Source organism: Borostomias antarcticus (genome assembly GCF_949987555.1).
Source record: "Borostomias antarcticus genome assembly, chromosome: 5".
Taxonomy (NCBI): Eukaryota; Metazoa; Chordata; class Actinopteri; order Stomiiformes; family Stomiidae; genus Borostomias; species Borostomias antarcticus.
Window position 1 is genome coordinate 10,408,651 of NC_140238.1, and position 26,783 is coordinate 10,435,433.

At 44.9% G+C, this 26,783-nt stretch overlaps 1 protein-coding gene across 1 annotated transcript in view; it reads left to right on the plus strand.

Moving 5' to 3' along the window:
* Positions 1 to 26,783, plus strand: part of npas3 (neuronal PAS domain protein 3) — a gene marked incomplete at both ends in the record, with an annotated part of 308,298 nt that overhangs the window by 267,853 nt on the left and 13,662 nt on the right. Inside the window, 2 exons of the mRNA XM_084438561.1 lie at positions 15,533 to 15,651; positions 25,547 to 25,740. Coding sequence (XP_084294687.1) covers positions 15,533 to 15,651; positions 25,547 to 25,740 — 313 coding nt within the window. The remainder of the gene's footprint in view (positions 1 to 15,532; positions 15,652 to 25,546; positions 25,741 to 26,783) is intronic.

The following is a 26,783-nucleotide window of genomic DNA, read 5'->3' on the forward strand; positions in this document are numbered from 1 at the left end:
TCCTGAATATATTTTACATATTATAATATATTGACAGTTAATATATAGGGGAATGTATTTTCATTGCATAAGGGTTAGTCCCCTAGTCGGCCTAGTGGTAAAATTAGATTAGATTAGATAACTTTATTGTCCTTTGCAGGAAATTTGTAGCCACTGATGTCTGATGCATTGCCTCACATGAAACACAAACAGAATATACAGTATACACAGATTTACATTTATACACTTATCACCATACCCTCATACAATGCATATACATCCCATCATCAGCCACCTTACTAGCACACGTGCCTACACACACAACATGATGATGACATACAAGTTTATCACAGTGTAAACATTTCCTAACCTAGAGAAGATGAAGAGAAGCACAAAAAATCTGAAAATTCTGTCAGACCTTTATTTCTTTGTGTGTGTGGGTATGGGTGTGTGTGTGTGTGTGTGTGTGTGTGTGTGTGTGTGTGTGTGTGTGCGTGCGTGCGTGCGTGCGTGCGTGCGTGCGTGCGTGCGTGCGTGCGTGCGTGCGTGTGTGTGTGTGTGTGTGTGGGCGTGCGTGCGTGCGTGCATGCGTGTGTGTGTGTGCGTGTGTGTGTGTGTGTGTGTGTGACAGAGTGCAAGGGTGACCTGCCAGAGATAAGAGCTGGCCTGAGTGTCACCCTGTCACCTCCATTACCATAGCGCCCATAGGCAGACGGCCGAGCGGGGCGCTCCCCTGCTGAGAGGAAGACGGTTGATGTCTGGGGAGGCATGGGTTATCTACCCGCTGTCTACACACACACACACACACACACACACACATACTCCCTCTCTCTCTCCCTCTTTCTCTCTCTCTCTCTCTCTCCCTCCCTCTCTCTCTCTCATATACACACTCCCCAGAGATCTGAGATCTATGCGAGAGAATGGTGAAGAAGAGAGGCTCTAATCTTTAATCTCTGGTCTCTCCTGTCACTATCTTTGGTCTCTTCTGTCACTATCTCTGGTCTCTCCTGTCACTATCTCTCTGGTCTCTCCTGTCACTATTTCTGGTCTCTCCTGTCACTATCTCTGGTCTCTCCTGTCACTATCTCTGGTCTCTCCTGTCACTATTTCTGGTCTCTCCTGTCACTATCTCTGGTCTCTCCTGTCACTATCTCTGGTCTCTCCTGTCACTATTTCTGGTCTCTCCTGTCACTATCTCTGGTCTCTCCTGGCACTATCTCTCTGGTCTCTCCTGTCACTAACAAAAAAGCATAGAGTGCACACAACTCCAAATGAATCTGGAGCAGTCAGGGGTGCCAGGTCAAGTGCTATCATATATATATAAGCACCGGCACTCACGAGATAGACAATGGTCTTCAAAACTTTCTCCCAAGGTCAGCTGGTCTCATGGTCTCACTACACTACACTGCAATACGCTACTATTATAATACACTACACTGTACAGTACTTAATACTATTTTAAGTGCAGTGCTTTCATAGTCTGAAATGAACCCCCTCCCACCCCCCCCACCCCCCCCACCGCCCACACCCACCAGAGCAGCACCCTCTCTTTGCTTTGCTTTTAACATGGTAAAGTAACTAGGTTTCTATGGCAACCATGCAATTTCTCTCTCTTTCGTTCTCTCTCTCTCCATCACAATTTGTCGGCGGAGCACTTTGCTGATTTCACCATACGTCTCTGAAGGTAGATTAAGACAAATAGAATACACACAGAACACACATACACACACATGCGCACACACGCACACACAGACACACACACACACACACACACACACAGACGAACACGCACACACACACAAACACACACATAAATGTCCCCAATCACACAGACACAGGCACACACACACACACGTCCCAGAATTCCCTCTCTATAGGAGTACAAGGAGAAGTTAATAGATGAACGGAAAGATATATTCATCAAACCATGGACCTCTGGAATGTGGTACGATATTTATATCTAATCCTAAACAGTTTCCAAGGTCAGGCAATGACGAGGCAATTCCTAAATGTCTAGGCCTATATTCCAAAATATTTAGTTGTATACTGTAATTCATAACAACACTTTATTTGTCTGGGCTTCCTTAAGAGGATCAGTCATACTCAACGCAGTGTAGTGCAGTATAGCATAGTTATATTATATTATACAACGGGTAGAACCTCACAATCTGATTGGTTAAGAGCCGTTGTACATTCACGATATACCACGGGCAAAGCCTCTTTACCGTTCTATGTGAAATATTACTGCACCAGTTATTACTGCCTGTAAAAACTTTAGTTCCATTACGTAATCGTCTGTTGGTTACATTACGGTTTCTAGGCTAGGTTATAACAGACATCATGAGACAGGCTGGCTAGGTTATAACAGACATCATGAGACAGGCAGGCTAGGTTATAACAGACACCCTGAGACAGGCAGGCTAGGTTATAACAGACACCCTGAGACAGGCTGGCTAGGTTATAACAGACATCATGAGACAGGCAGGCTAGGTTATAACAGACATCATGAGACAGGCTGGCTAGGTTATAACAGACACCCTGAGACAGGCAGGCTAGGCTATAACAGACACCCTGAGACAGGCTGGCTAGGTTATAACAGACACCCTGAGACAGGCTGGCTAGGTTATAACAGACACCCTGAGACAGGCAGGCTAGGTTATTACCATGTGTCACACAGGCAAATGCGGAAGTTATTATTTCTTTCTCCCATTCAGGCCAATGTGTCTGTCAGACGCTGCATAGTCCACAGCCTTCATGTCTTCAACCCATGACTACGCGTGAGCATAAACAGACTCAGACAGAGAGAGAGAAGGAAAGAGGGAGAGACAGAGAGAGAGAGAGATGGTTAGGGAGAGAGTCAAGGAGGGTAAGGTGCCTGAATTTTTCCTGTCACTTTCTAATTGCTAGAGCTGCCAATTTAATATAGGTCTCTATTTAACATGTCACACACACGCGCGCGGATGCACGCACACACACACACACACACACACACACCGTGTATTGAAAAATCACCTTCTACCTCTCAATACGGCACCAGCCAGCAGCACTTCCCAATTAGCAGTGTGCTGTGTAGGATTATATATCATTACTAATGTACAGACAGACAACCCCATCTATCATGCCACGGCCAGACAGAGGCCTCCACCAGCCACAGAGGACAGGCCACACACACATACACACACACATACACAGCATGCTCGCACACATCCACACACACACACACAGACGCACACACATTCAGACACACACCAACATGTTTGCACATTCACACAAACACACACCATGCTGATTTATCTCCATGTTAAACGCTCCATCCTGAATGGGTACTAATATTTATCTAAATGTAAATGGTGGAATATTAGGTGTGGTATGAGGGGCTGGAGGGGAGCCGTACGTCATAGACAGAGTCAGGGGAGAGTGTGTGTGCGCTTATTGTGAGTGTGTGCCTTGTGTCTGTACAGACAGCTATCCCAGGAGACCACCTCATATACTGTGTGTGTGTGTGTGTGTGTGTGTGTGTGTGTGTGTGTGTGTGTGTGTGTGTGTGTGTGTGTGTGTGTGTGTGAGAGAGAGAGAGAGAGAGAGAGAGAGAGAGAGAGAGAGAGTGTGTCTGGTGTCTGTGTGTGTGTGCGTGTGCGAGTGCGTGTGCGTGTGCGTGTGTGTGTGTGTGTGTGTGTGTGTGCGTGTGTGCGCGCGTGTGTGTGTGTGTGTGCAGTCGCAGTGCAGAGAGGATGGTGGGGCACTGACTAACTGGCAGCAGGTTATTGATGGTCAACACTCAGCAGCAGAAAGTAAAGCTTTCAGAAGGCCATCAGTCCAGAGAACACTTCCTCTGAAGGCTCTGGTCCGGAGCATGAATTCCCGACTCTGGCACCACATAAGCACAGCTCACATCACGCCTCTTTTTAGACGTGTCGTTTTTGTATCAGATCAGGTTCAAATCGTATTGTCTCAAAGTTGTTGTTTTTTTGTGCGTGGCTGTAAGCCAGCACCTAGGATAGCGTTTGTCCGGTTGTCACTCCCTCACTCCGGTAAATGTTGACCTGCATTTCTCTGTTGGCACCTCCAAGAGGCAGTAGTCTGGGCACACCAAAATAAAGGACACCAAAATCAACCCACTGATCTTCACTGCACAAGTAGAGTAGCAGTGAATTTTATGGGACAATACCCCAAACCTCCACACGTTCATCCTTTCACTCCAACCTTTTCCCAGATAGCACACAGATATTGGTCCTCCATCGTAAACAGAGCAACAATCCGCTGGAGTGTTTCTACTGGGGGGTGTCTAGAGGGGCACCGTGGTTAAACGGTGGAGAATTTCTGCTGGTGGTGGTCTCCGAGCGGAATTCCACTCGCAATCGCACGCGCTGACGCCCTGCCCTGTCGCTTTTCTGATGGTAAAACTAATTTGGACCTCTGTTGGGATACCGTCAGAATTACGCTTGCATGGCACGCCCTCCCCTGTCCCTTTTCCCATGGTGGAACTCAGTTGGGATACCATCAAAATTCCGCTTGCAACCGTCACTGGAGGGTAGTCTTGAACAACCTAGTCACTGACGACCAGCTCAACACGACGCCCCGGACAGGTCAGGTAAATTCTGGTTTAAAATGTAAAGCAGTATACAAACATCACATAAAAAATGTTTTTTAAAATGTCCAGTGTATTGAGGGAATATTTGCTACTCAAATGTTAACGCTACTTCATGTTACGGCAGCTATCTTAGCTAGCTGACACATTTAGGTTAGCTAGCTAGCTAACATTAACGCTAGCTAGCTAGTTAGCTAAGCGTTAATGTTAGCCAGCTAATGTAACGTCAGCCTAGCCGCCAGCTACTGTGTAGCATTTTATTAGTATAGAGATGGATAACAGTGTGAGGGATAATTCTATTTGAGCAAGGTGATGAAAGTGTACTTGTTCAATCCCTTAATGGTGAGATTCTACCACAATGTTGTAGAACCACAAAGTTATCATTGCTTAGAAATGCCCGGTAGATTAGTGTTAGCCCTATGTTGCTAGCTATATTAGCATTAGCCCTATGTTACTAGCTATGGCTTCGGTAGGGATTTTGATAGCTTCTTCATACTATTATCATGTAATCTCTGGTTATAGGTTATTGGTAGCTAAGAGTAACTGTACTTTGTTTGATTTCTATGTTCATTGTGTTCTGTTGTCCAAGTATGATTTACTCCACGTTCTTGTAAGTTGGCTACAAACGTGTATTACCGGTGATAGACTGCATTTACCGTTTTCGGACACAGGAGGGCAGCAACAGGCTTAGATAGACTGTGTTCCTTGTTCAGTTTCAGCAATTCAATGAGTATTTGAGTTAGGCTATTTAGTTATTTGTGTAAGCATTTCTGTTAGTTATATATTATAGTTCTCACTGTCTGTTTATGTAAGTGAAGAGAATTGAAAGGTCAAATAATGCTTATTAAGGGTTTAAAAAGTAGTAATATTGTCACAATACTGAGGAAAGCTTGCGTGCAACGAGCGCAAGTATGCTCTCCTCTCACTTAAGAAACTGGGCTCAGCATCATGATCATGATCACAAGTTTATACAGTTTACATATTTTAAGCAATGGTAGTGTCTACTTTTCATGTCAGTGAGTCTAACAAAATTGATAATGCATGGGTTGTGTCTTTTGTCTTTTCCCACATGTGACCGTCATTCCTGTCTGGGCTGATCATCGACCACTATGTTCCTGTGATCTGGAATAAAACAAGTGCAGAGGTAGTGTTGTTTTCTCTTTCAATGTCTAGTTAATGGTGTAAACAGTGAAAATTCACCAATGGGTGGATCAGGATCAGAATTAGGTCCTTGGAATTTTAACAATCAGAAGTGGGCCTTACAAAAGGTTGAGAATCCCTGGTGTAATGTAATAGTCTGTTGTAAATAAATCATGTTTAGAATTTAAAGCATGCCCCGAATTAATGGGTACCTCGGAGCATGAAGGTGTCAGTCCCCTCCTCTCCCAACTTTCCTGTCCTTTTCTACTGTTGCTGTGCCAATAAAGCAGAAATGTGTTTCTGAGTTAATATCTTCTTTATCCCTCTTAGGGGCTATGCGGAAAGACCCAGTCACAAGGGGAACCACTGAGGAGGCACTGCAGCAGGAGGCTACCAAGTACATGAAGGGGGCGTCAGACAGGGAGGGTGGCTGGAGGTAGTTCAAGAGGCTAGCAGAATCACCCCACAGCAACACAAAATACTGAACTGCTTAGGAGCACTTGGTGCCATGGCCCCAGACACTGGGCTGACTGTGATGTAAAACTTTTTTATTTTTTTATTTTTTTAAGGAAATGTACAGTCTGTTTTGCAGATGAATTAACTGTGTCAAACTGATTGCAGAAACTGGGTGACCAATTAAGTGACCAATTATATAAGTCCCATTGATATACTAGACTTGTGTTTATTGTTATGTTTCTCTGTGTAGGCAACTCTGTGTTTTGTTTTCTGCTCCTCCTGTTTTCGGTCCCACTCCCAGATTCCTGAGTGGATCCAGTTATAATTAATAAAATTCAAAGGATTTTAATAAATATGAGCATTGTGATTTGTCATTTTTGTTTGTCACTGGATGTTATAGAAGTTATGTAAAAATGTGGTTACCTGGTGGTGCTATGTCAGTTATTGAATTAATTATGGCGTCACATTTATGTCAAAAGTCAAGAGCGCGTAAAACACACTCACGGGCAGATTGTTATTTCACACGCGATATTAACTGCGCACAATATAAGTCCTTGCGCACAAATTCGACAACCGAGAGCGATACAGGCTGCCGCGGGCGTATGGAGCCACCACGCGCGCGAGTATCTGCTAGTCGAGCACTTTCTCCTCGCGCTTAGTTCAGTTCTGCTCGTATGCACTTGATTTCTGCGCGCTCGCAGTGCAGCTCTGCGCGTGGGACTCGGCCTCTCTTGCTCGACATTAAATTATGCGAGCTCTATGAAAATCTGATTGACAATTTGGGGCGGATACCAAGGGAGGAACTGCCCTCTTGTGATTGGTCAATTTCAACGTGGTCACACCCACACAATTCTCCATGTATCTTGATTGACAGCTTAATTTAACTGAACAATAGGCAGGCAGACAGTTTGGCCAGATGGTGGCCGTAATGCGCCTAGCAATTCTCCTTTGGCTTATTATGATTCTGATGATGATGATTATTGTTGTTGTAGTTATTGTTAGCATTATTGTATAATTGTTATATTAAAAATGATTGATTTTAAGTAGGCTACTATTCATAATAATACTGTTAGCTATAGCCTACATTGTAACTGTAGGTGACATTGGTGGTATATATATTGCAGAGTCACTAGCCCTATATGTTTCCAGTGCACCAGGCCTGTGCAAGAAGTACAAACATGTAGTTGTCTTAATGATATTTGTGAAGCATGTACAGTAAGCACTTAGATGGCAATTTATGCTGTAGCCTAACCATGTAATTTTATTTCAGTTTCATCTTCTTTTATTCGGTCACATTCACCAGTTCACTACAGTTCACTGCAGTTACAATACAGATACACTACAGTTCAATATCAGTATCACCACTGTTATCAGTTATTAGTGATATGTCTCTGTTATGTGTGACAAATAAACATTTCAAATATTGTTGGTATTGTTGTTTGGTCCAAATTACTGCTAAAATACATATTTTAAAGGTTATTATGAAAACGTTTCAGTGCTTATTCACATACATTTCAGTCTCGGCCCTACTAACTAAATAAGGAAAACCCAGACAGATTTTTATGAGCAGCCGTGTTAACCCCATTTGTCTCTGATTTTGGTTGACTAACATTAATCGTGTAACTAAGTTACACAGCTCAAAGGTAAGTCATATTTGGTTGGTAGGCTATATCATATTGGTAATATCATATATCATATCAATCAAAGGTAATATATTTGGATGGTTATAGGTAAGCTAACTTAGTCTAATCTATTAACGTTATTCTAAGACTGTCTCATCTTCTACTTCTACTTCTACTTCTTTAAATGTTTAATGTGATTAACTAGTCATGCTTTGAGGTCTTAATGTGTTTCATTATGTGCTTGCTTTCCGCTGTTAACAGTAACCAGGCGGATGTTAGCTAGTCAGCAACTGTTTTCTCATACATGATTTGCCTATAGAATCAATGAATGATGAATCAAACCATGTTGAGAGCTCTTCCCAGCTAACCCATTATTTTCATGTAGGCTAGGCTGACCAATCACAAGAGGGCAGTCCCTCCCTTGGTATCCGCCCCAAATTGTCAATCAGATTTTCATCGAGCTCGCATAATTTAACATTGAGCAATAGAGACGGTTCGCACGCGCAGAGCTACACTGTGAGCGTGCAGAAATCAAGTGCATGCGAGCAGAACTGAACTGAGCGCGAGGAGAAAGTGCTCGACTAGCAGATACTCGCGCGCGTGGTGGCTCCATACGCCCGCGGCAGCCTGTATCGCTCTCGGTTGTTAAATTTGTTCGCGAGGACTTATATCATGCGAGTGCGCAGTTAATATCTGCGCGTGTGAATTCACAGCTATTTCAGTGACATGACTAGCCTACCAGTCCTGAACAGAAACGAGTGTCATAGAAATTATAGTTTCATCATCTCCTTTTGTAATTCACCACCTCCCTCAACCTTTCACATAGCTTTGCTAACCTAATTCATGACAGGATGACCTCCAGGAGGTCCACACACCTAGAAATCTGTCTACTCCAGAATAACCATCCTTTGTCCCTTTGTCTCCAAGAAATTACCGCCTTTTCTCATGTCACGTGTCTGTATTCTCGACCACACCTGCCATTTCATATGACGTACAATGGGTTAGCCAATGACATCCTCAAAGCGCCATACCTGTGTTTGCTTGAATATGAAGGCTGCACAAGATCAGACTGCGGCCACTTCTTTGGGATACCACTCATGTGTGTTGTCCAGAAGTCCTTGCGCTCGTATGTTTTCTCAATAAACCAGACTTAACCTGTTTGAGCGAATCTTTGTAAATCCTTTTTGACTAGATCAGTTAAAATCCATTACACAAGCCAGCCATGCACATAAGCCAGGCTGGACCTGGCCTGGTAAATGTTAGGTTTGACTAGTTCTTTTTTCAGTTTTTTAATGGTATTATGAGAGGTTTGACTAGTTCTTTTGTCTCTTTTTTATTTTATTATGAGAGGTTTGACTAGCTCATACTCGTTGTGTAAATGTTCTACTGTATATGTATCGTATTGTTTTGTTGGGGGGTGTGAATCTCCGCAGGTTCATTCTGAGGTGACTCTGTGGCCCAGATGTAATCTCTCTCCTTATCTGCCTGGTTCTGCCTTGTTATCCTGCTCGCTCTGCTCCACGTGAGCCTCCTGATGAACGAACACTACAGACGCTCTTAGTCAGGAATGTTCATCAGCTGTACTGCTCAGGATTCCGCAAGATTCAAGTTTCCTTTTATTTGCCACATGTAATGTACAGTATGTCACTGTGAAATGTTGCTGCCGGCACCCAGATTATGCTTGATACAGATAAACTCTAATACTAAACTAGTGCTGCGAGCAGCAGTGAGCGGGCCCTCGCACCCCACGCGTGTCAGGGTGCTGCGCCGTTAAAGGCTGTGCTATTTCGGTGTGCAGTACTGAGAGAAACTTCCTGTCACCAGTAGGTGGCGCTCTAGGCGTGACTCAATACGGAAGCATAGATGTGTTCAGGACGGTACCTTGATGAAGCGTGAGAAATGTTGAGTAAATCGGATAACGTATGTAGGAGTTATGAGGACTTCCTGTTTCACCAGTAGGTGGCGCTGTAAGTGTGACTCAATACCGACACATAGATGTGTTCAGAAGGCCACCTTCATGAAGCGTCAGCAATTTGGTGCAAATCGGATGATGTATGCAGGAGTTATGAGGACTTCCTGTTTCACCAATAGGTGGCGCTATACGTATAACGCAATACTGACACATAGATGTGTTCAGGACAGAACCGTCATGAAGCGTGAGCTATATCGGACAAATTGGATAATGTATGGCGGAGTTATGAGGACTTCCTGTTTCACCAATAGGTGGCGCTATAAGTATGACGCAATACTGACACATAGATGTGTTCAGGACAGAACCGTCATGAAGCGTGAGATATATCGGACAAATTGGATAATGTATGGAGGAGTTATGAGGACTTCCTGTTTCACCAATAGGTGGCGCTATAAGTATGACGCAATACTGACACATAGATGTGTTCAGGACAGAACCGTCATGAAGCGTGAGATATATCGGACAAATCGGATAATGTATGGAGGAGTTATGAGGACTTCGTGTTTTATGGCGAAATGTCAAACTTTGGCGGGGCGCCACGGCAAGGGTGTTTGGTGAATCACCAAGGTCTTAAGATGAAGCTGACCCGATATGAAGTTGATCAGATGAAATCTGTAGGAGGAGTTCGTCGAAGTACGAGGCATGGAAATGGTCAAAACAAGGACAAAATGGCACATTAAGAGCAAAATGGCGGACTTCCTGTTGCATGTTGGGTATAGCTCCAAGAGACATTTAAGTGTGGCTCGACGAAATACATATGCCCACCGAATTTCGTTCGCCTACATCAAACTGAAAGGTGGGGCTCGCCATTTTAAACTTTCCAGGGGGCGCTCTTGAGCCGTTTTGCCACGCCCATTTCCGTCACCAATGAAATATCCTGGACTGATGTATCTGCAAAGTTTCATCCGTTTTCATCGATGTTTAGGCCGCCAAAAAGGCATTTGTTTGGGGAGAAGAAGAAGGAGGAGAAGAAGGAGAATTAAAGCTGCTTCGCAGCGATGAGGCGGGGCCAGGCAATTTCCGACAAGTTTAGGAGCAATAAGCGAGAGAATAGGACAACAAGAAAGTTGACATTCCAATGTTCATTTTGTACATTGGTATCGTAAAACATTTGTAAAACATTTTGATGCGTTGTAAGCTCGATTTTGATAATTCAACAATGGTCAATGAGTTTGTGAATTACAGTCTGAAGATCCAGTGTAGCAAGTTTGGTGTTAATTGATTGAAAAATGTTGGATGAGATATGTTTATTAATTTTTACAGGTTTTGTTTGCTTTTCTTCATAATTGAACATTAACTTCAGCAGCTGTGTACTCAGTCAGTTGCCAATCAATCGATTTAGTCATTGTAATCCTCGGCGGGGGTTGGGTAGGGTTGCCAACAGCGATGTCTCCGATTCGTGGAGCTTGTGTTGGATTATGGGTAACGTAGTTTTCTCTGTATGAAGTGTTGGTTTCAGAGGACAGAATTAAACATATTTTAAAAAATTCAATTTTTGAGATAAAATTCTAAAAAAAAATCATACTACATCTTGGATATGTGGCTAATGTTGTCACTTTTTATGAGGATGATCAGACATTGATTTGGCGAGAATTAATAGTAACTATATACAGAACTGTTAACAGTAAAACTTTTTGATGTGCTGTGGGCTCAATTTTTCATATTTCAAAAATCTGTGAGGATCGTTTGGTAAGGACAGTCTGAAGATACAGTAGATCAATTTTGGTGTCAATTGAACTAAAAATGTGGGAGGAGATAGGTTTGATAGGTTTTAGTTTATGAAGAAATCAGAGTGATGGACTTCAAAATTCCTGCAAGGTCAAAGCATATGAAAGTTTTGTCTCACTTGGGCCTACATTCACGTGGTGGTTTTACAGTGATAGCACCTATGGCTGATTTGTTATGATTTTTTTAAGTTTTAAACTTTAGACTGTTGCTGTAGCGCCACCTTCAGGTTTATTGACCTACAATGCAGGTTGAGGACTTTGGGTATACTACTGGAGCTATGTGCAAATCTTGGTGATTTTTTGTCCACGGGAAGTTAGACTTCAGTGGAAGATGGAGAATAATAATCAAAATTCCTGCAAGGTCAGAGTGTATGAAAGTTTTGTCTCACTTGGGCCTACATTCACGTGGTGGTTTTACTGTGATGGCACCTATGGCTGATTTGTTATGATTTTTTAAAGTTTTAAACTTTAGACTGTTGCTGTAGCGCCACCTTCAGCTTTATTGACCTACAATGCAGGTTGAGGACTTTGGGTTTAGTACTGGAGCTATGTGCACATTTTTGTGATTTTTTGTCCACAGGAAGTTAGACTTCAGTGGAAGATGGAGAATAATAATAATAAGTAAAACATTTTAATGCATTGTAAGCTCAATTTTGATAATTCAATAATCTGGTCAATGAGTTTGTGAATGACAGTTTGAAGATCCAGTGTAGCAACTTTAGTATTAATTGATTGAAAAATGTGGGTTACAGGTTTTGTTAGCTTTTTTTTCTTCATAATTGAACATTAACTTCAGCAGCTGTGTACTCAGTCAGTTGCCAATCAATCAATTTAGTCATTGTAATCCTCGGCGGGGGTTGGGTAGGGTTGCCAACAGCGATGTCTCAGATTCGTGGAGCTTGCGTTGGATTGTGGGTAATGTAGTTTTCTCTGTATGAAGTGTTGGTTTCAGAGGACAGAATTAAACATATTTTTAAAAATTCAATTTTTGAGATAAAATTCTGAAAAAAATCATACTACATCTTGGATATGTGGCCAATGTTGTCACTCTTTATGAGGATGATCAGACATTGATTTGGCGAGAATTAATAGGAACTATACAGAACTGTTAACAGTAAAACTTTTTGAAGTGCTGTGGGCTCTATTTTTCATATTTCAAAAATCTGTGAGGATCGTTTGGTAAGGACAGTCTGACGATACAGTAGATCGATTTTGGTGTCAATTGAACAAAAAATGTGGGAGGAGATAGGTTTGATAAGTTTTACAGTTTATGAAGAAATCAGAGTGATGGACTTCAAAATTCCTGCAAGGTCAAAGCGTATGAAAGTTTTGTCTCACTTGGGACTACATTCACGTGGTGGTTTTACAGTGATAGCACCTATGGCTGATTTGTTATGATTTTTTTTAAGTTTTAAACTTTAGACTGTTGCTGTAGCGCCACCTTCAGGTTTATTGACCTACAATGCAGGTTGAGGACTTTGGGTATAGGACTGGAGCTTTGTGCAAATTTTGGTGATTTTTTGTCCACGGGAAGTTAGACTTCAGTGGAAGATGGAGAATAATAATAATAATAATATAGGCAAATACAATAGGGTTCCGGCAGCTACGCTGCCTGGCCCCTAATAATAATCCTTCGAAATACAATAGGGCCTCGCACCGCCAGTGCTCGGGCCCTAATAAGTTACAAAATTAAAAAATATACAAAAATTACAAAAATATAAAAGTTAACTAGTTACACAATAAGTACCCTTTCTATAAAGTATGAGATGCATTATGAACGTGCTATATATTGATATGAATAAATAATAAACAACCCGGGGGGGCATGGTGAGTTATGTACGTGCTATAGCTATAATAAATATTCCCGGGGGGGGCAGTGCTGTCTCTCTCTGTCTCTCTCCCTCTCTCTTTCCTCCCCTCTTCTCTACTCCTCTCCCTTCTTTCTCTCTCCCTCTCTCCCCGTCTCTCTCTTTCTTGCCCCCCTCCTCTCCAGTCCCACATAGAGTGAGTCTCTCCTCCACTCCACCACAGCCCACATCATCATCATTAGTTTGATGAAGAAAGTCCTGCGACAGCACAGAGTATCAGTCTGGATTACGGCTCCAGAATTCATATTCTCCTCATAACATTCATGTGCCTAACCGTTGGTGAAACATACACACACACACTACACACACTCTATCACATACAGTACATGCAGGCACAAACACACCACACACACACTCTCTCTCTTTCTTTCTCTCTCTCTCTCTCTCTCACACACACACACACACACCAAATGACCCTGACGCTGCTTCACAAGTCCTTGGGGGCGAGCGCAGAATGTGGTGTGTTTAAGTCAGGGCAGTGGACTAATGAAAGGCCCCGGCTTCTGAGGGCCTCTGATCTGCTCCCTCTCAGACAAACACAACTCCACGCCTGACTGACTGACAGCCACGATCTAAAGCATTTAAGTGTACGGTTTGATCTCTCTGCCTTTGATTAAAACTAATGAGCTCATTTAATTCAAAATGGGAATGTGTGATAAGAGAAATAAGGTTGATGTGATTGGATTAGAGAGCTGAATTAAACTCTGGCAGCTCAAGTTTGTGCTCCTACAGTGTATTAAAAAGCTGCTGGCGTATCCTTCGCCGTCCGATGATGACAAAAATGTCATAGAGATTCATATTTAATCAGAAGAAATGAAATGACTAAATATAACATGGCTGGCCCTCTCCCCGGAGTGATAAAGGACTGCTTAGATTTTAAATGACGTTTAATTCATGTCCTCTCCGAAAGAAAAGAGAGGGGAAAAAAGGAGGAGAATGACAGTAGGGGGGGGGGGGGGGCAGCGGGAACCTCCTCCTCCCCCCCGTCTCCCCCCAGTCTCCCACCTCCTCGCCCGCCTTTCTGCTCCACCCTCCTCCGCACCTCCCTGATCCCATCATCTCACGCCCCCCCTGCGCCCCTCCACACCCGACACCCCCAGACTCCCAGCAGTCTCTGCTGTATGCAGAGCAGCAGAAAACCTGATTTTCCAGGTGTATTGTTGTTGGTAATCCTCTCAATTTAATCTCCCGGTCTTTTCTCTCCCTTCTCTCCCTTCCTCGCTTCCTCCCTCTCTCCTCCTCCCCTACTATACTCTCCTCCTCCTCCTCCTCCCGCCCCCCCCCGACTGACCACTGTTACTCAACGATAGAGGTCAGAGAGATGGAACGCTGCCATCGGGGGTCACTCATTGGTCAGTCCAGCCCTGTGACAGAGACGGGGAGGCGGGGGGCGTGGCCAGCCTGTCAGTCCTTGCGTTGCCTGATGGAATCTTATCAATATGCGCGTGATTGCAGTTTGATTAGTTAGTGGCTGTGATGGATGGAGAGGTTCACCTCCATCACAGAGGACCTTGTTGTGCTGTTGCTATTGTTGTTGTTGTTGTTTCCACTAATGTTATCGCCAATAATTGTAGTGATGCAATACAATTCAGCTAGCTTTATGATGCAACTGCTGTAAATCTTCCACTTGTTAAATCATGAATCAATATCTCCTTGTTTATAATCAGTGTTGAGTGACTGTTAATGCAGTGACGTTGTTGTTGTCGTTTGTGTTTGTGAAGAGCAGAGGAGAGTGTTGAATCCACTAGGCCTTTCGTTAAATACATAGCTATTGTACATGTATAAGGCTCTGTAAAAGATTAGAGAGCTCAATGAAGAGGATCGTGTAGTTAAAACAGTTTAACTGCTGCTCAACTACCTATAAAACCCTCTCGCCAATTACAGTGCTAGACCAAGCATAGGTTGTTAGCTGTTAAATAACATTATCAAAACCTTTATTGGCCGTGTGTGTGTGTGTGTGTGTTTCATTGTACTGTGCTTTTCCAGGTAGACAATTACTTTGAGTCCTACAGGACCTAAGGTAGAGATTACTGTCAATAGTTATCACATCAGATCGACTTTCTATGAATCCTCTCTTGCTGGGTAGTACTAACGCGTGTGTGTGTGTGTGCGTGTGCGTGCGTGTGTGTGTCCATGCGTGCGTGCGTGTGTGTGTGCGTTCGTGCGTGTGTGTTCCACAGTAGAGTCAAGCAGCCCCAGCCTCCTAGCACCAGACAACTCCCTGGAGAGATCCTTCTTCATCAGGATGAAGTCCACCCTGACTAAGAGAGGCGTGCACATCAAGTCTTCAGGCTACAAGGTAGGAGGACCACACACACACACACACACACACAAGCCCAGGACTATCCAGCCTTCGTTCATTTGAAGCCATCTTATTTGTCTTGAGTTCTGAAACATGGTCGGCGAAAAATGGACTTGTACAAATTGTAAAGTGGAAGTTCAAATCTGGTTGTGAAATCCAGTTTGGGAGAGGAGAGGAGGAGCGAATATTGTTTCAACATGTAGATTTGCCATATTCATATTCTAGCATGACGGGGATCAGGATCCGGGCGTGTTTTAACATATTTATAGTATGTACACACCCAGACACGCTCCGCATGTTCAAGGTGATAAGCTCCATGACGACTGGGGGGCTTTGGGATGGAGAGATGGGATTAGGACTGAATCTCTGGCCGATGTGTGTGTGCGTGTGTGTGTGCGTTCGTGTGCGTGTGGGTGAATACGAGTGTGCGTGTGTGTGTGCGTGTGTGTGTGTGTGTGTGTGTGTGTGTCTCCAGGGCCTTCCATATCCACCTCTCTGCGGTTTTAGCTCCTGTGTGATCTGGGATGTAGACTTGTTGCAGGTCTCCAGTGTGAAACCAGCATGGCGCTACAGCTCCTGGATCTAATCTCATTGTTCTCTGGTTTGTGAAATAACAAAAACCGCTCGACTCAATTGACTATGCGATACCAAAGCAGATATAGAACAAATTCATTTGAAATGTGTCACCCACTCAGTTACATGTTGGCAAGATTAGAAAGAAAAGAAATTCAGCCTCATGAAATCAGACAAGCACGGCAGAGAATCACACAACAAATACCGTGGCGTGTCTTACTCTATGGCAGCCCACTGAGCAAATGACTGAGTATCAAAGACAGACCTTTCTTCTTCTCCTCCTCCTCCTCTCCTCCTCCACCTCCTCCTCTCTGCCTCCACCTCCTTCTCCTCCTCCTCGACTGTCTCCACATTTTCCCTGTTTGTCTGTCCACCCAGATGCAGATTTGATGCAAATCACCATGAGGAGATAGAGAGAGAGAACAGAGAGAGCTGGCCTCTCCACACATAAATATTCACCCATGCGCCCATGCATACAGGCGGACAAGGACACCTCTTATTACATTTACTTTAAATTAAGTCAACACTTGTGTTGTTACATAATACAGGCGGCTATGAATTGTGCATATGGCATCATCCGTCTGGGTGTTGATCTGGCCCTCTCTGTCTCTCTCTCCTTCTCTCTCTCGGTCTCTCTCTCTCTCTCTCTCTCTCCGTCTCTCTCTGTCTCTCTCTCTGTCTCTCTCTCTCTGTCTCTCTCTCTCTGTCTCTCTTTCTCTCTGTCTCTCTCTCTCCGTCTCTCTCTCTCTGTCTCTCTTTCTCTCTGTCTCTCTCTCTGTCTCTCTTTCTCTCTGTCTCTCTCTCCGTCTCTCTCTCTCTCTGTCTCTTTCTCTCTGTCTCTCTCTCTCTCCGTCTCTCTCTCTCTCCATCTCTCTCTCTATCTCTCTGTCTCTCTCTCTCTCCGTCTCTCTCTCTCTCCGTCTCTCTCTCTATCTCTCTGTCTCTGTCTCTCTCTGTCTCTCTCTCTCTGTCTCTCACCCGCCCGCCTGTTGCCCCAACGCCCCTCGTCTTCGTTCGACGGCATGCATCACCCCCCCCCCCCTCTTCCCCCACTACCACCGCTCCGCCCTCCCTCCACCCTGGAGGTCAGATCAAAGTGAATCCGGGTGCGGGCTTGGGGACGTCTTTTTTCAACAGATCTCAGCCCACCCCCCCCCCCCACCCCCCATCTCATTTAATGCACTCATGTAGAGGCTCTCCATCATTATTTGTGCTGTATCACATTTCAAAAGCACTCCAGAGAGCTGGCTGGCCTGGCCAGATGAATCTGATTTCTTATGTATACCTATTCTATATTCACCGGCAGATAGAGGAGACAGGGAGGCAGAGGGGGAGAGAGAGAGAGAGACAGAGAGAGAGAGGGAGAGAGAGAGGGGGAGGCAGAGAGGGAGAGAGAGGGGGAGAGAGAGAGAGAGAGAGAGAGAGAGAGAGGGAGAGAGAGGGGGAGGCAGAGAGGGAGGGGGAGAGAGAGGGGGAGAGGGAGAGAGAGAGGGGGAGGCAGAGGGGTAGAGAGAGAGAGAGAGGGGGGAGAGAGAGAGAGAGGGTGGGGCAGAGGGAGAGAGAGGGGGAGAGAGAAGTGGAAGGGAAGTGCATTGTGTACTGAACCATGAATTATAAAAATTGATCCCTTTGTTATGTTGCCTTGTATTAAATTGAGATATGCTGCTCTGCCTGCCTGGGACCCGGGCCGTGGTGAACCTCTCTCCGTGTCAGTTTGCATTTAGCTGCTTGAGAATATTTAATGTTTTCGCCAGAGCTTATGATGTTCTTGCCAAGAGCACTCCTGCAGCAATCTGCAGCCCCTGCGCTTCCCTTTGTGGCAATTACTTCAGTTATTCTACTTGTTATTTTTCAAACTAACTTTTGATGCCCCCCCTAGCTTCGAGGGCTTCTGAGGGGAGATCATTTCCATTTTGTATGTTTTTAATACATTTCAATGTTTATTTATTTAAAGAGCTCCTTTATATTCATTGGACAGAGAGGAGGAGGGTGTGTGTGTATGTGTGTGTGTGTGTGTGTGTGTGGGGGGGGGGGGGGGGGGTTGGGGCTCCTCTACTCCCCTCCCCTCTCCTCTCCTCCTCTCTCCTCCCCTTCCCTCAACTCCCCTCTCCTCTCTTCTCCTCCCCTGTCCTCTCTCTAAGCCAGTGATTAGACATCTTCTTCTGGCCGCCCTGAACAGTAATGTGATGTCTTACTGCTGCCCGTCAGTCACCAGAGCGCCTGGCAGGCAGCAGCCTTCACACGTCAGCCCAGCGCCCCTGGAGTCGCTCCACTGCTTAGCTTAGCCACAGTCAGCTAGTGTTCAATGGAAATCTACACCAAGAACATTATAAATATTAGATTTATGGCTGACTGGCTTTTTAACATATTTCTGAAGCATGGGCCGGTGTTGAGCTAGTGTAGATAGCAGTCCGCTCCCTTCTCTCCAGTCTGCCCAGGTCCCAGCACACCCTTCAGCTTAAAACGGACAGCTAAGTACTCTCTACTCTCCTCCTCAAGAGCAGCATGACTTCAGGCACTAGAAAGACTTTTCTCCTCTCTCTCTCTCACTTTTTCCCTCGCTCTCTCTCTTTCTCTCCTCAGGCCCCCAGACATCTGCACTCTCATTCTATTTCATGTTCCCGGAGGTTCACTAGGTGACAGAAATCGCCCCGTCTCTCCTCTTTCAACTCTGACTGTGTTAACCACGTTCCGATGACGTCCAGGCGACGTTCAGACAACGCTTATCCCCGTCTGTGCTCTTCTCCTACAGTGTTCTTATGTTCCAGTTATTCCAGTCCCAACTTTTAAACAATATGTCCCAGTTCCCCCTGATAGGTATGTTATCCTCTCGTTGAGGCTGATTGCGCTCGGTCTGGTCCAGAAAGAAAGACGCTGTCTGGGGGAGGAGGAGGACACAGCTAGGACCGTTTAGCGGTGTGAGAGCTATTGTTGGCATCTGTCAAAAGCAAGGGTACTTTCCTGTTCAGCAGATGACACGGTTGATTCAGCCGTGCTGGTAGGGAACCAGCTCTCTCTCGCGCGGAGCTCAGCTTCGAAGGGTCCTTTTATAACCTGTCAGATTACTGTAGGTTAGCGCCCACCATGTCTTTCTTTCTCCTTTCTCTCTCTCTCTTTCTCTGTCTCTATCTCTCGCTTTCTCTCTCTCTCTACCCACCGCCCCTACCCCACCCCACTCTTTCTCTCTCTCTCTCTCTTTCTCTCTCTCTCTCTTTTCCCTCAATTGGCATGCAGTGCGGTTCGCCCATTGTGGAGGGTTGCCTGTCCCTGGTGGGGTCATGTGTGGCGTCAAGGTCCCCCCACGGTCGCGGGGCTTTGAATGAGTTTGGGGAGCCAGAAGTGTCTGTGTGAATGATGATAATAGCGTTCGGCCCCCTTCTCAGCACGGCAGCCGCGGAGAGCGCCTGTGTCAGTAGTTTAAAGACTACAAAACAATTCCCCCCGGCTTCCTCCCAACACTGATTAAAATGGACGGCTCTGGAGCGTGTGGGGTAGAATATCTAGTCCTGTTCCTCCTCTGGGCGCACTCACCACCACTGCAAAGACTTTAAAGCTTACCGCAACTTTAAAGAGAGGGATAATTAGGAACTTCAATCTCTCCGCTCTCTTCTCTGTCATTACTGTGCAATTTCAGGAGAAAACGCCTCTACTGGTTTTTGCAGTGTTTTGGGGGTGCGTATATTCCCTGGTTCCTCCCTGTCCTCTCTGCTCTGGTCAATTGAGGGACACTGATACTCTGAGACTGATAATCTGAGACTAGAGACTTTAACAATGATAATCTGAGACTGATACTCTGAGACTAGAGACTTTAACACTGATTCTCTGAGACTAGACTTTAACACTTTTTCTCTGAGACTGATACTCTGAGACTAGAGACTTTAACAATGATAATCTGAGACTGATACTCTGAGACTAGAGACTTTAACATTGATTCTCTGAGACTAGACTTTAACACTTTTTCTCTGAGACTGATACTCTGAGACTAAAGACTTTAACAATGATACTCTGAGACTGATACTCTGAGGCTGATACAGTCTGATATGCTGAGACTGATATTCTGAGACTGATACTCTGATACTAATACTCTGATACTCTGAGACTGATAATAACAATAAACTTTATTTGTATAGCACCTTTCATACAAATAAATGCTGCTCAAAGTGCTTTACAACAGAGAATGTACATGCACAGAGTGCTTCACATAAACATATACATAAAATAAAATAAACGCAGGAAAGTAAGATGGGAGATTAAACACAATAACAGATAAAGATAAGAAATCAAGTAAAATACAAAATGAAAATGTAATAAAATATTGTACTGGAGACATATACATTAAGAAAGAAAGACTAGTGCAATAGCCTGTGCAAAAGAAGCTAGTTAAAAGCTAAAGCGAAGAGATGCATTTTTATCTTTTCTTTTATCTTTATTTTTTATCTCTTGAAGGCACATAGTTGACAAGGGAGTTAGCAATGTAGCTCAGTCCTCGCCCATTAAGGGCTTTGTATATAAGGATATCAGTCTGACTGATACAAATTATAGTTTGGAGGACAAGCCTCAATCAGTGTTGCTACACCAGTAGTTGTTTAGTGAGGTCTCGACTAAAAACACGCAATGCAAATTCTTTTCAGTTATCAGATCATTAACCAAAAAGGATTTGCTGGACAATGATCTGATATTAAAAAGAGCTAATTTCAGCTGTAGAGTTTCTGTGACAGGACAGGAGATAAAGATAAAGATTACTAAGACAAGTGTTAGGGTTGGTTGGTAGAGGCTGGACCCAAAATGCAGACGGCAGGCAGCGCTGGTTCAAAAGGGAGATTTATTTTCCAAAAAATGGCTTAAGTATACACAGGAACTACAGGGAGCAACACACTAACAAAGACAATGAATCGATAGAGGACAAAGGAAACAGGAGGGCATATATACTCAGGGAGAACAATCAAGGAACAACGTACAGGTGTGCCACAAGACTTTATGAGACACAGGTGCAGACAATCACCCAGACAAGGACAAGGAGGGATTCCAAACAAGACACCAACACAAGGACAGAGGGAACTAGGACACAAGGGAAGGGAACAGGGAACAAGGCTGGGACTGGAAAAGGGCCTGGACAGGAAACTAGGGGAAACCAGAAGGGGGAGCTAGAGGGGACCAGAGAACTAGGGACAGGGAGTGGAGTAGGACTAGTGGGGAACTGGTGTCTAGAGCTGGGGCAGGGAGGACACAAACCAACATAAAAGACAAGACAACGAACACAAGACGAAACACAAGGAGGCAGAGCACAACCAGGTGACAACCTGAACAAAGTGCAAAAGTCCCTGGGAGGAGTGTAGGAACAGTCACTAGGAGGGGAGGTGCTCAGGGTCCAGGAGAGTCCAGGAGGCACAGGAGCTCCGGGTCAGGAATCCAGGCCGGGAACAGGGGATGAGCAGGGCGAACCAGGGGTCTGGGGCAGGGGAGAGGGTCTGGACTGGGAACAAGGAGCGAGCAGAGTGAACCAGGGGTCCGGGGCAGGGGCGAGGATCCAGAGCAGGGAGCAGGGGGCGAGCCAAGCCGGACTCAGCCCGAATCATAACAACAGGCACTAGATGGTCTGTGATTTCTACAATGTGTTTGACTATGCCACCGGCTGCTTTAGATCACCGGTACAGTATATTATAAGGGGTCTGTCTCATTTCTGGTGGACAAGTGAACGATGATGTCTGTGGTTATTGGTGTGCAGTAGTTCATCAATTGGGCTGAGCTTCAGCGGGGCAGGTTTAAGTATAGGTTCTTGATTGGTGAGTGTGGTGGAGGAGGGTAGGGGCATCGTTGGGTTACTGGTTTGGACAGAGACATTATCTGAGTGGTCTTCTGAATGCCTTGGGGAGGGGGGTCGTTGGGTTCCCTTAGACAGAGACATCCTCCTCATGGCCTGGGTGATGTGATGCCGAGGGTCCGGTGCAGGGGGAGGGGTAGAGTCTTTCTACCTGCGTGCGTTGACCTTCACGTCTCTCTTGTTTGGGTTTGGCCTCTGCATGCCTTGGCTGTTTTGGAACAGAGGGTCAGGTGAGGGGGGAGAGTCACAAGCTGTTTCCCTGTGTACACTGATCTTCACGCCTATCTTGATTGGGAACGGCATTCCAAGACGCAGTCCCTGACACCGAGTACTCTGGTTCCGTTGATGTTTGGGTGAACGTCGTCGGGTCTGAAGCGGTCTCTTCAGTTCCAAGAGATATCGAAATTGTCAATACACTTTATCCCATGGGCGAGGCGTGCCGATGTCAGCCATGCATTCAGGTCGAGGAGTCTTCTGAATTTGCTTCCTCTCCCAAAAGTTGGAATGGGGCCTGAGATTAATTGCAATTGACAATCACTCAGTTTCTCCAGCAGGGAGAGGTCTCCTTTAGGTAGGTATAGGTACTGCATTTGTAATGCGCTCCCCATCCAGTTGTTACACTGGCCCGGAGCGCCATTCACACACCAATGGCGGCAGCTGCCATGCAAGGCACTTGCCTGCTCATTGGGAGCAATTTGGGGTTCAGTGTCTTGCCCAAGGACACTTCGATAGGTAGTCAGGAGGAGCCGAGATTCGAACCACCGACCCGATCACTGAACGACCCTCTACCTCCTGAGCTATACCGCCGCCCCATCCTTTCAGGATCTCAGAGCCAGGGTTCCTGTGGAGAATGTCATAAGACCCAGCGTGGATGATGATTCTCATATCACTTGGACGTGTAGAGAGGATAACTGGTAGCAGCTCTGTTAGCTTCCTGACAGATGTGTCAGCCATGGATAGATTTTCAGCGTCTGCCATCCTTACCTGCCTGGTAAGAGAGTCCCCAATCAGAATAGGCTAGGGTTAATGCTAGGCTAGGGTTAATGCTAGTGGTGGTGTGATTAACCCTGGGCTCAGCGTAGTTAGTATTGTCACACATTTCATTATTCAGAGGATCGTACCTGTTTTGCAATGAGAGTTCAGGTGGTGGAGTGGGTGTTTATGCCCTCTTAGTTGGTTTCTTGCTGGATTTGCCTCTACAGCGGACATCGGACCAAGTCCTGGCTGGAGTAGATGCTTCTTTTGGTCTTATGCCGATGCTGTGCCAGTAAGAAGAATCATTAGGGACGGCTGTTTTGGGAGCCTCCGCAGCTACACTGATACTCTGAGACTGATACTCTGAGACTGATACTCTGAGACTAGAGACTTTAACACTGATACTCTGAGACTGGAGACTTTAACACTGATACTCTGAGACTGATACTCTGAGACTAGAGACTTTAACACTGATACCCTGAGACTGATACTCTGAGACTAGAGACTTTAACACTGATACCCTGAGACTGATACTCTGAGACTGATACTCTGAGTGCCCTCTTAGTTGGTTTCTTCTTTTCTGAGACTGACTGATAGAGACACCACTGGTCTTTACAATAAGAGTCACAAAAACATTAGTTTAACTGTTAACTAATGCTTATTAAGGGTTAGGTTAGGTTACTAATGTTAATTAATACCTTAGTTAAGGTTAGGGTTAGGGTTAGAGTTAGGTGAGTTAACCTTAGTTAATATAAATAATATTAGTAAATGGTTAATAGAGACATTAGTTAACTGTTACTTAATGCTTAATAATGCATTAACTAATGCTTATTAATGTACCCTTATTGTAAAGTGTTACCACACAACTTTAAAGAGAGGGATAACTAGGAACTTCAATGTCTCCGCTCCTCTTCTCTGTCATTACCTAGCCATTTCAGGAGAAAACACTGACTGATACTCTGAGTCTGATACTCTGAGACTGATACTCTGAGACTGATACTCTGAGACTGATACTCTGAGACTGATACTCTGAGACTGATACTCTGAGACTGATACTCTGAGACTGATACTCTGAGTCTGATACTCTGAGACTGATCTCTGAGTCTGATACTCTGAGACTGATACTCTGAGTCTGATACTCTGAGTCTGATACTCTGAGACTGATACTCTGAGTCTGATACTCTGAGACTGATACTCTGAGACTGATACTCTGAGTCTGATACTCTGAGTCTGATACTCTGAGACTGATACTCTGAGTCTGATACTCTGAGTCTGATACTCTGAGTCTGATACTCTGAGACTGATACTCTGAGACTGATACTCTGAGACTGATACTCTGAGACTGATACTCTGAGACTGATACACTCAGACTGATACACTTAGGCCGAGTCCCAACACTTCCCCTTAGCCCTACCCCTACATTTTGCATGTGTCCCATGTATTTTAGCTTCTAAGGCTATTGGGCTTATCGGGGGCTAGTGGATGTTCAAACAACCCTCCAAATCAAGGGTTTTCAGATACTGACTTGACACCGAGGGGTAGATGAGAATGCTTTGCGAACTGAGGCAATGATATGAAACATTGCTGCCAGTGCGGTCAAAAAAACATGGGAAAGAAACCCAATATCTTTGCAAATAATCATTACAAAATTGTCAAATCCATGGAATAACAGTTTAATGTAGATGCAAAGGAATATGTCATAGAATCATTATGACATGAATTTCAGAAAAAATGCTATTCACCGACTGTGTCAGCTGCATTTTGGTATAATTGCATTTTGTCGTCCCAGTAATGTTGAATCTAATCTAATCAATAGAACTTTGTGTAAAAGATTTTGTGAGTGACAATACAGTTGTTTCCATGGCCGAATGTGTGAAGTTTGAAAAATAATCCAACAGCAATTTTTCTGCACTTATATCCATGCGTTTCTATGGGCAGGACTACACTGAAAAAGCTGATGTGTAAACATGCTTCCTGGCTGTTCAATAGATTACTCTGTCTTGGTCTGTCCTGATATTTGGTCAGATTTGTCACTGTAATAGTTGATAATGTTATGATGCTGTAACATCTCCACAGGCAAGTAATACAGTTCTGAGCAGAGAACGAGCGACATAGCGAGGGTGTCCCATTTCCTAGGCAAACATTTCAACCCCTGCCCCTTGTGGCACTGTTCTGAAGGGCCACTACCCAGTTGAGGGCACTCCAATACTAAGGGTAGGGCCAATGAGAGGGAATTGGGATTGGGCATTAGACTGATACACTGAGACTGGAGACACTGAGTGTGCTCGCTCAGGGACCCATTGGCCAAACACTGATTACTGTTGCTGAGCTACAGTATATGAGCCATTATACGCTTCTTTCATTATACTGTACTGCTATGAGTGATCACTTATCCTGATGCTGTAGAGGTGTTATCATGAACAGTTCACGGCCTATTGTGCGAATAAAGTTTAGAATTGAATTGGACCTGATTGGATGCGGCATGACCTCTGAACACCCCTCTCCCTTTTCACTTCCTGCCAGGTGATCCACGTCACGGGTCGTCTGCGAATCAGGATGACCCTGACCCACAGCCGGTCGGTGCCCAACCAGATCATGGGGATGGTGGTGGTCGCCCACGCCCTGCCCCCGCCCACCATCAACGAGGTGCGCATCGACTGCCAGATGTTTGTCACACGTGTCAACATGGACCTCAACATCGTTTACTGTGAGAACAGGTAGGACTGGCCGCTCACAGCACACGGCAAGCACAAAGCAACACATTAGCTTCCCCTAGCAATGACAGACATTCGAATTCTGCTGCTCAGCAGCAGGTGAAATAGTGCACGGTCGTGACTATCCGTGCATGTCGATGGCATAGCCAACAAAAGACAGAACTCCGACACTATTGTTCCAGAGTAGCTGTCTTCTCGGCTGGCCAATACAATGCCTCCCTATAAATAGTATGCTACCACCTTGATATGGCTGTATGGCTTGATAATGATATCTAAAAAAAAAATCTAAAATGCTGCTTTCAGCCATTGTATAACATACACAAAAGAGCCTACAGACGACGTACATCCCCAGACTCTTCTGTCTGCTGCTACCTGTGAAGGTGGCAGTGGGTATTGAGTTCCCTCACATTATAGGGCTGCATAACCCAGACAGTTATTCATGAGCGATATATCACTATCAGTGTCTGCACTGAGATCTATTTGAGGTAAATGTAGCAGAGATAGCCCTCCGGCTAGCGGCCCGCTACAATGGGACCGGAGACGTGTCTCCCTCTCTCCAGTTAACGTGTCGGAGGGAAGCCAGAAATCACAGGAAATAACCCGGGTGGGATAAAAACAGATTGTGGACAGATTGCCTTTGGCCGAGGCAGAACGGAGAGACGATGTCCGACGCGGCGTGACGGACGCTTCTCTTCAGGACGAAGAAGGAAGAAGAGCGGGGGTCTGGGGTGTTAGACATGGATGCCTCCTCCTCCTCTTCCTCACAGTCATTAGTGAGACAGAGCAGAGCGGCCGGAGGGAGTTCTCCGTTGGCAGGGTATGCTGTAATGACACCTAGAACCAGGGGAGCCACAAGGAGCGGGGGGGGAGTTAGGACGATTCCAAGGGCCCTGCACTGCCAGGGGCCCTCATAAACCACCATTATTATTATTATTATTATTATTATTATTATTATTATTATTATTAAGAAGAAGAAGAAGAATATTGCTGTTATTGTTATTATTATTGTTGTTGTTGTTGTTATTGCTATTATTATTATTATTATT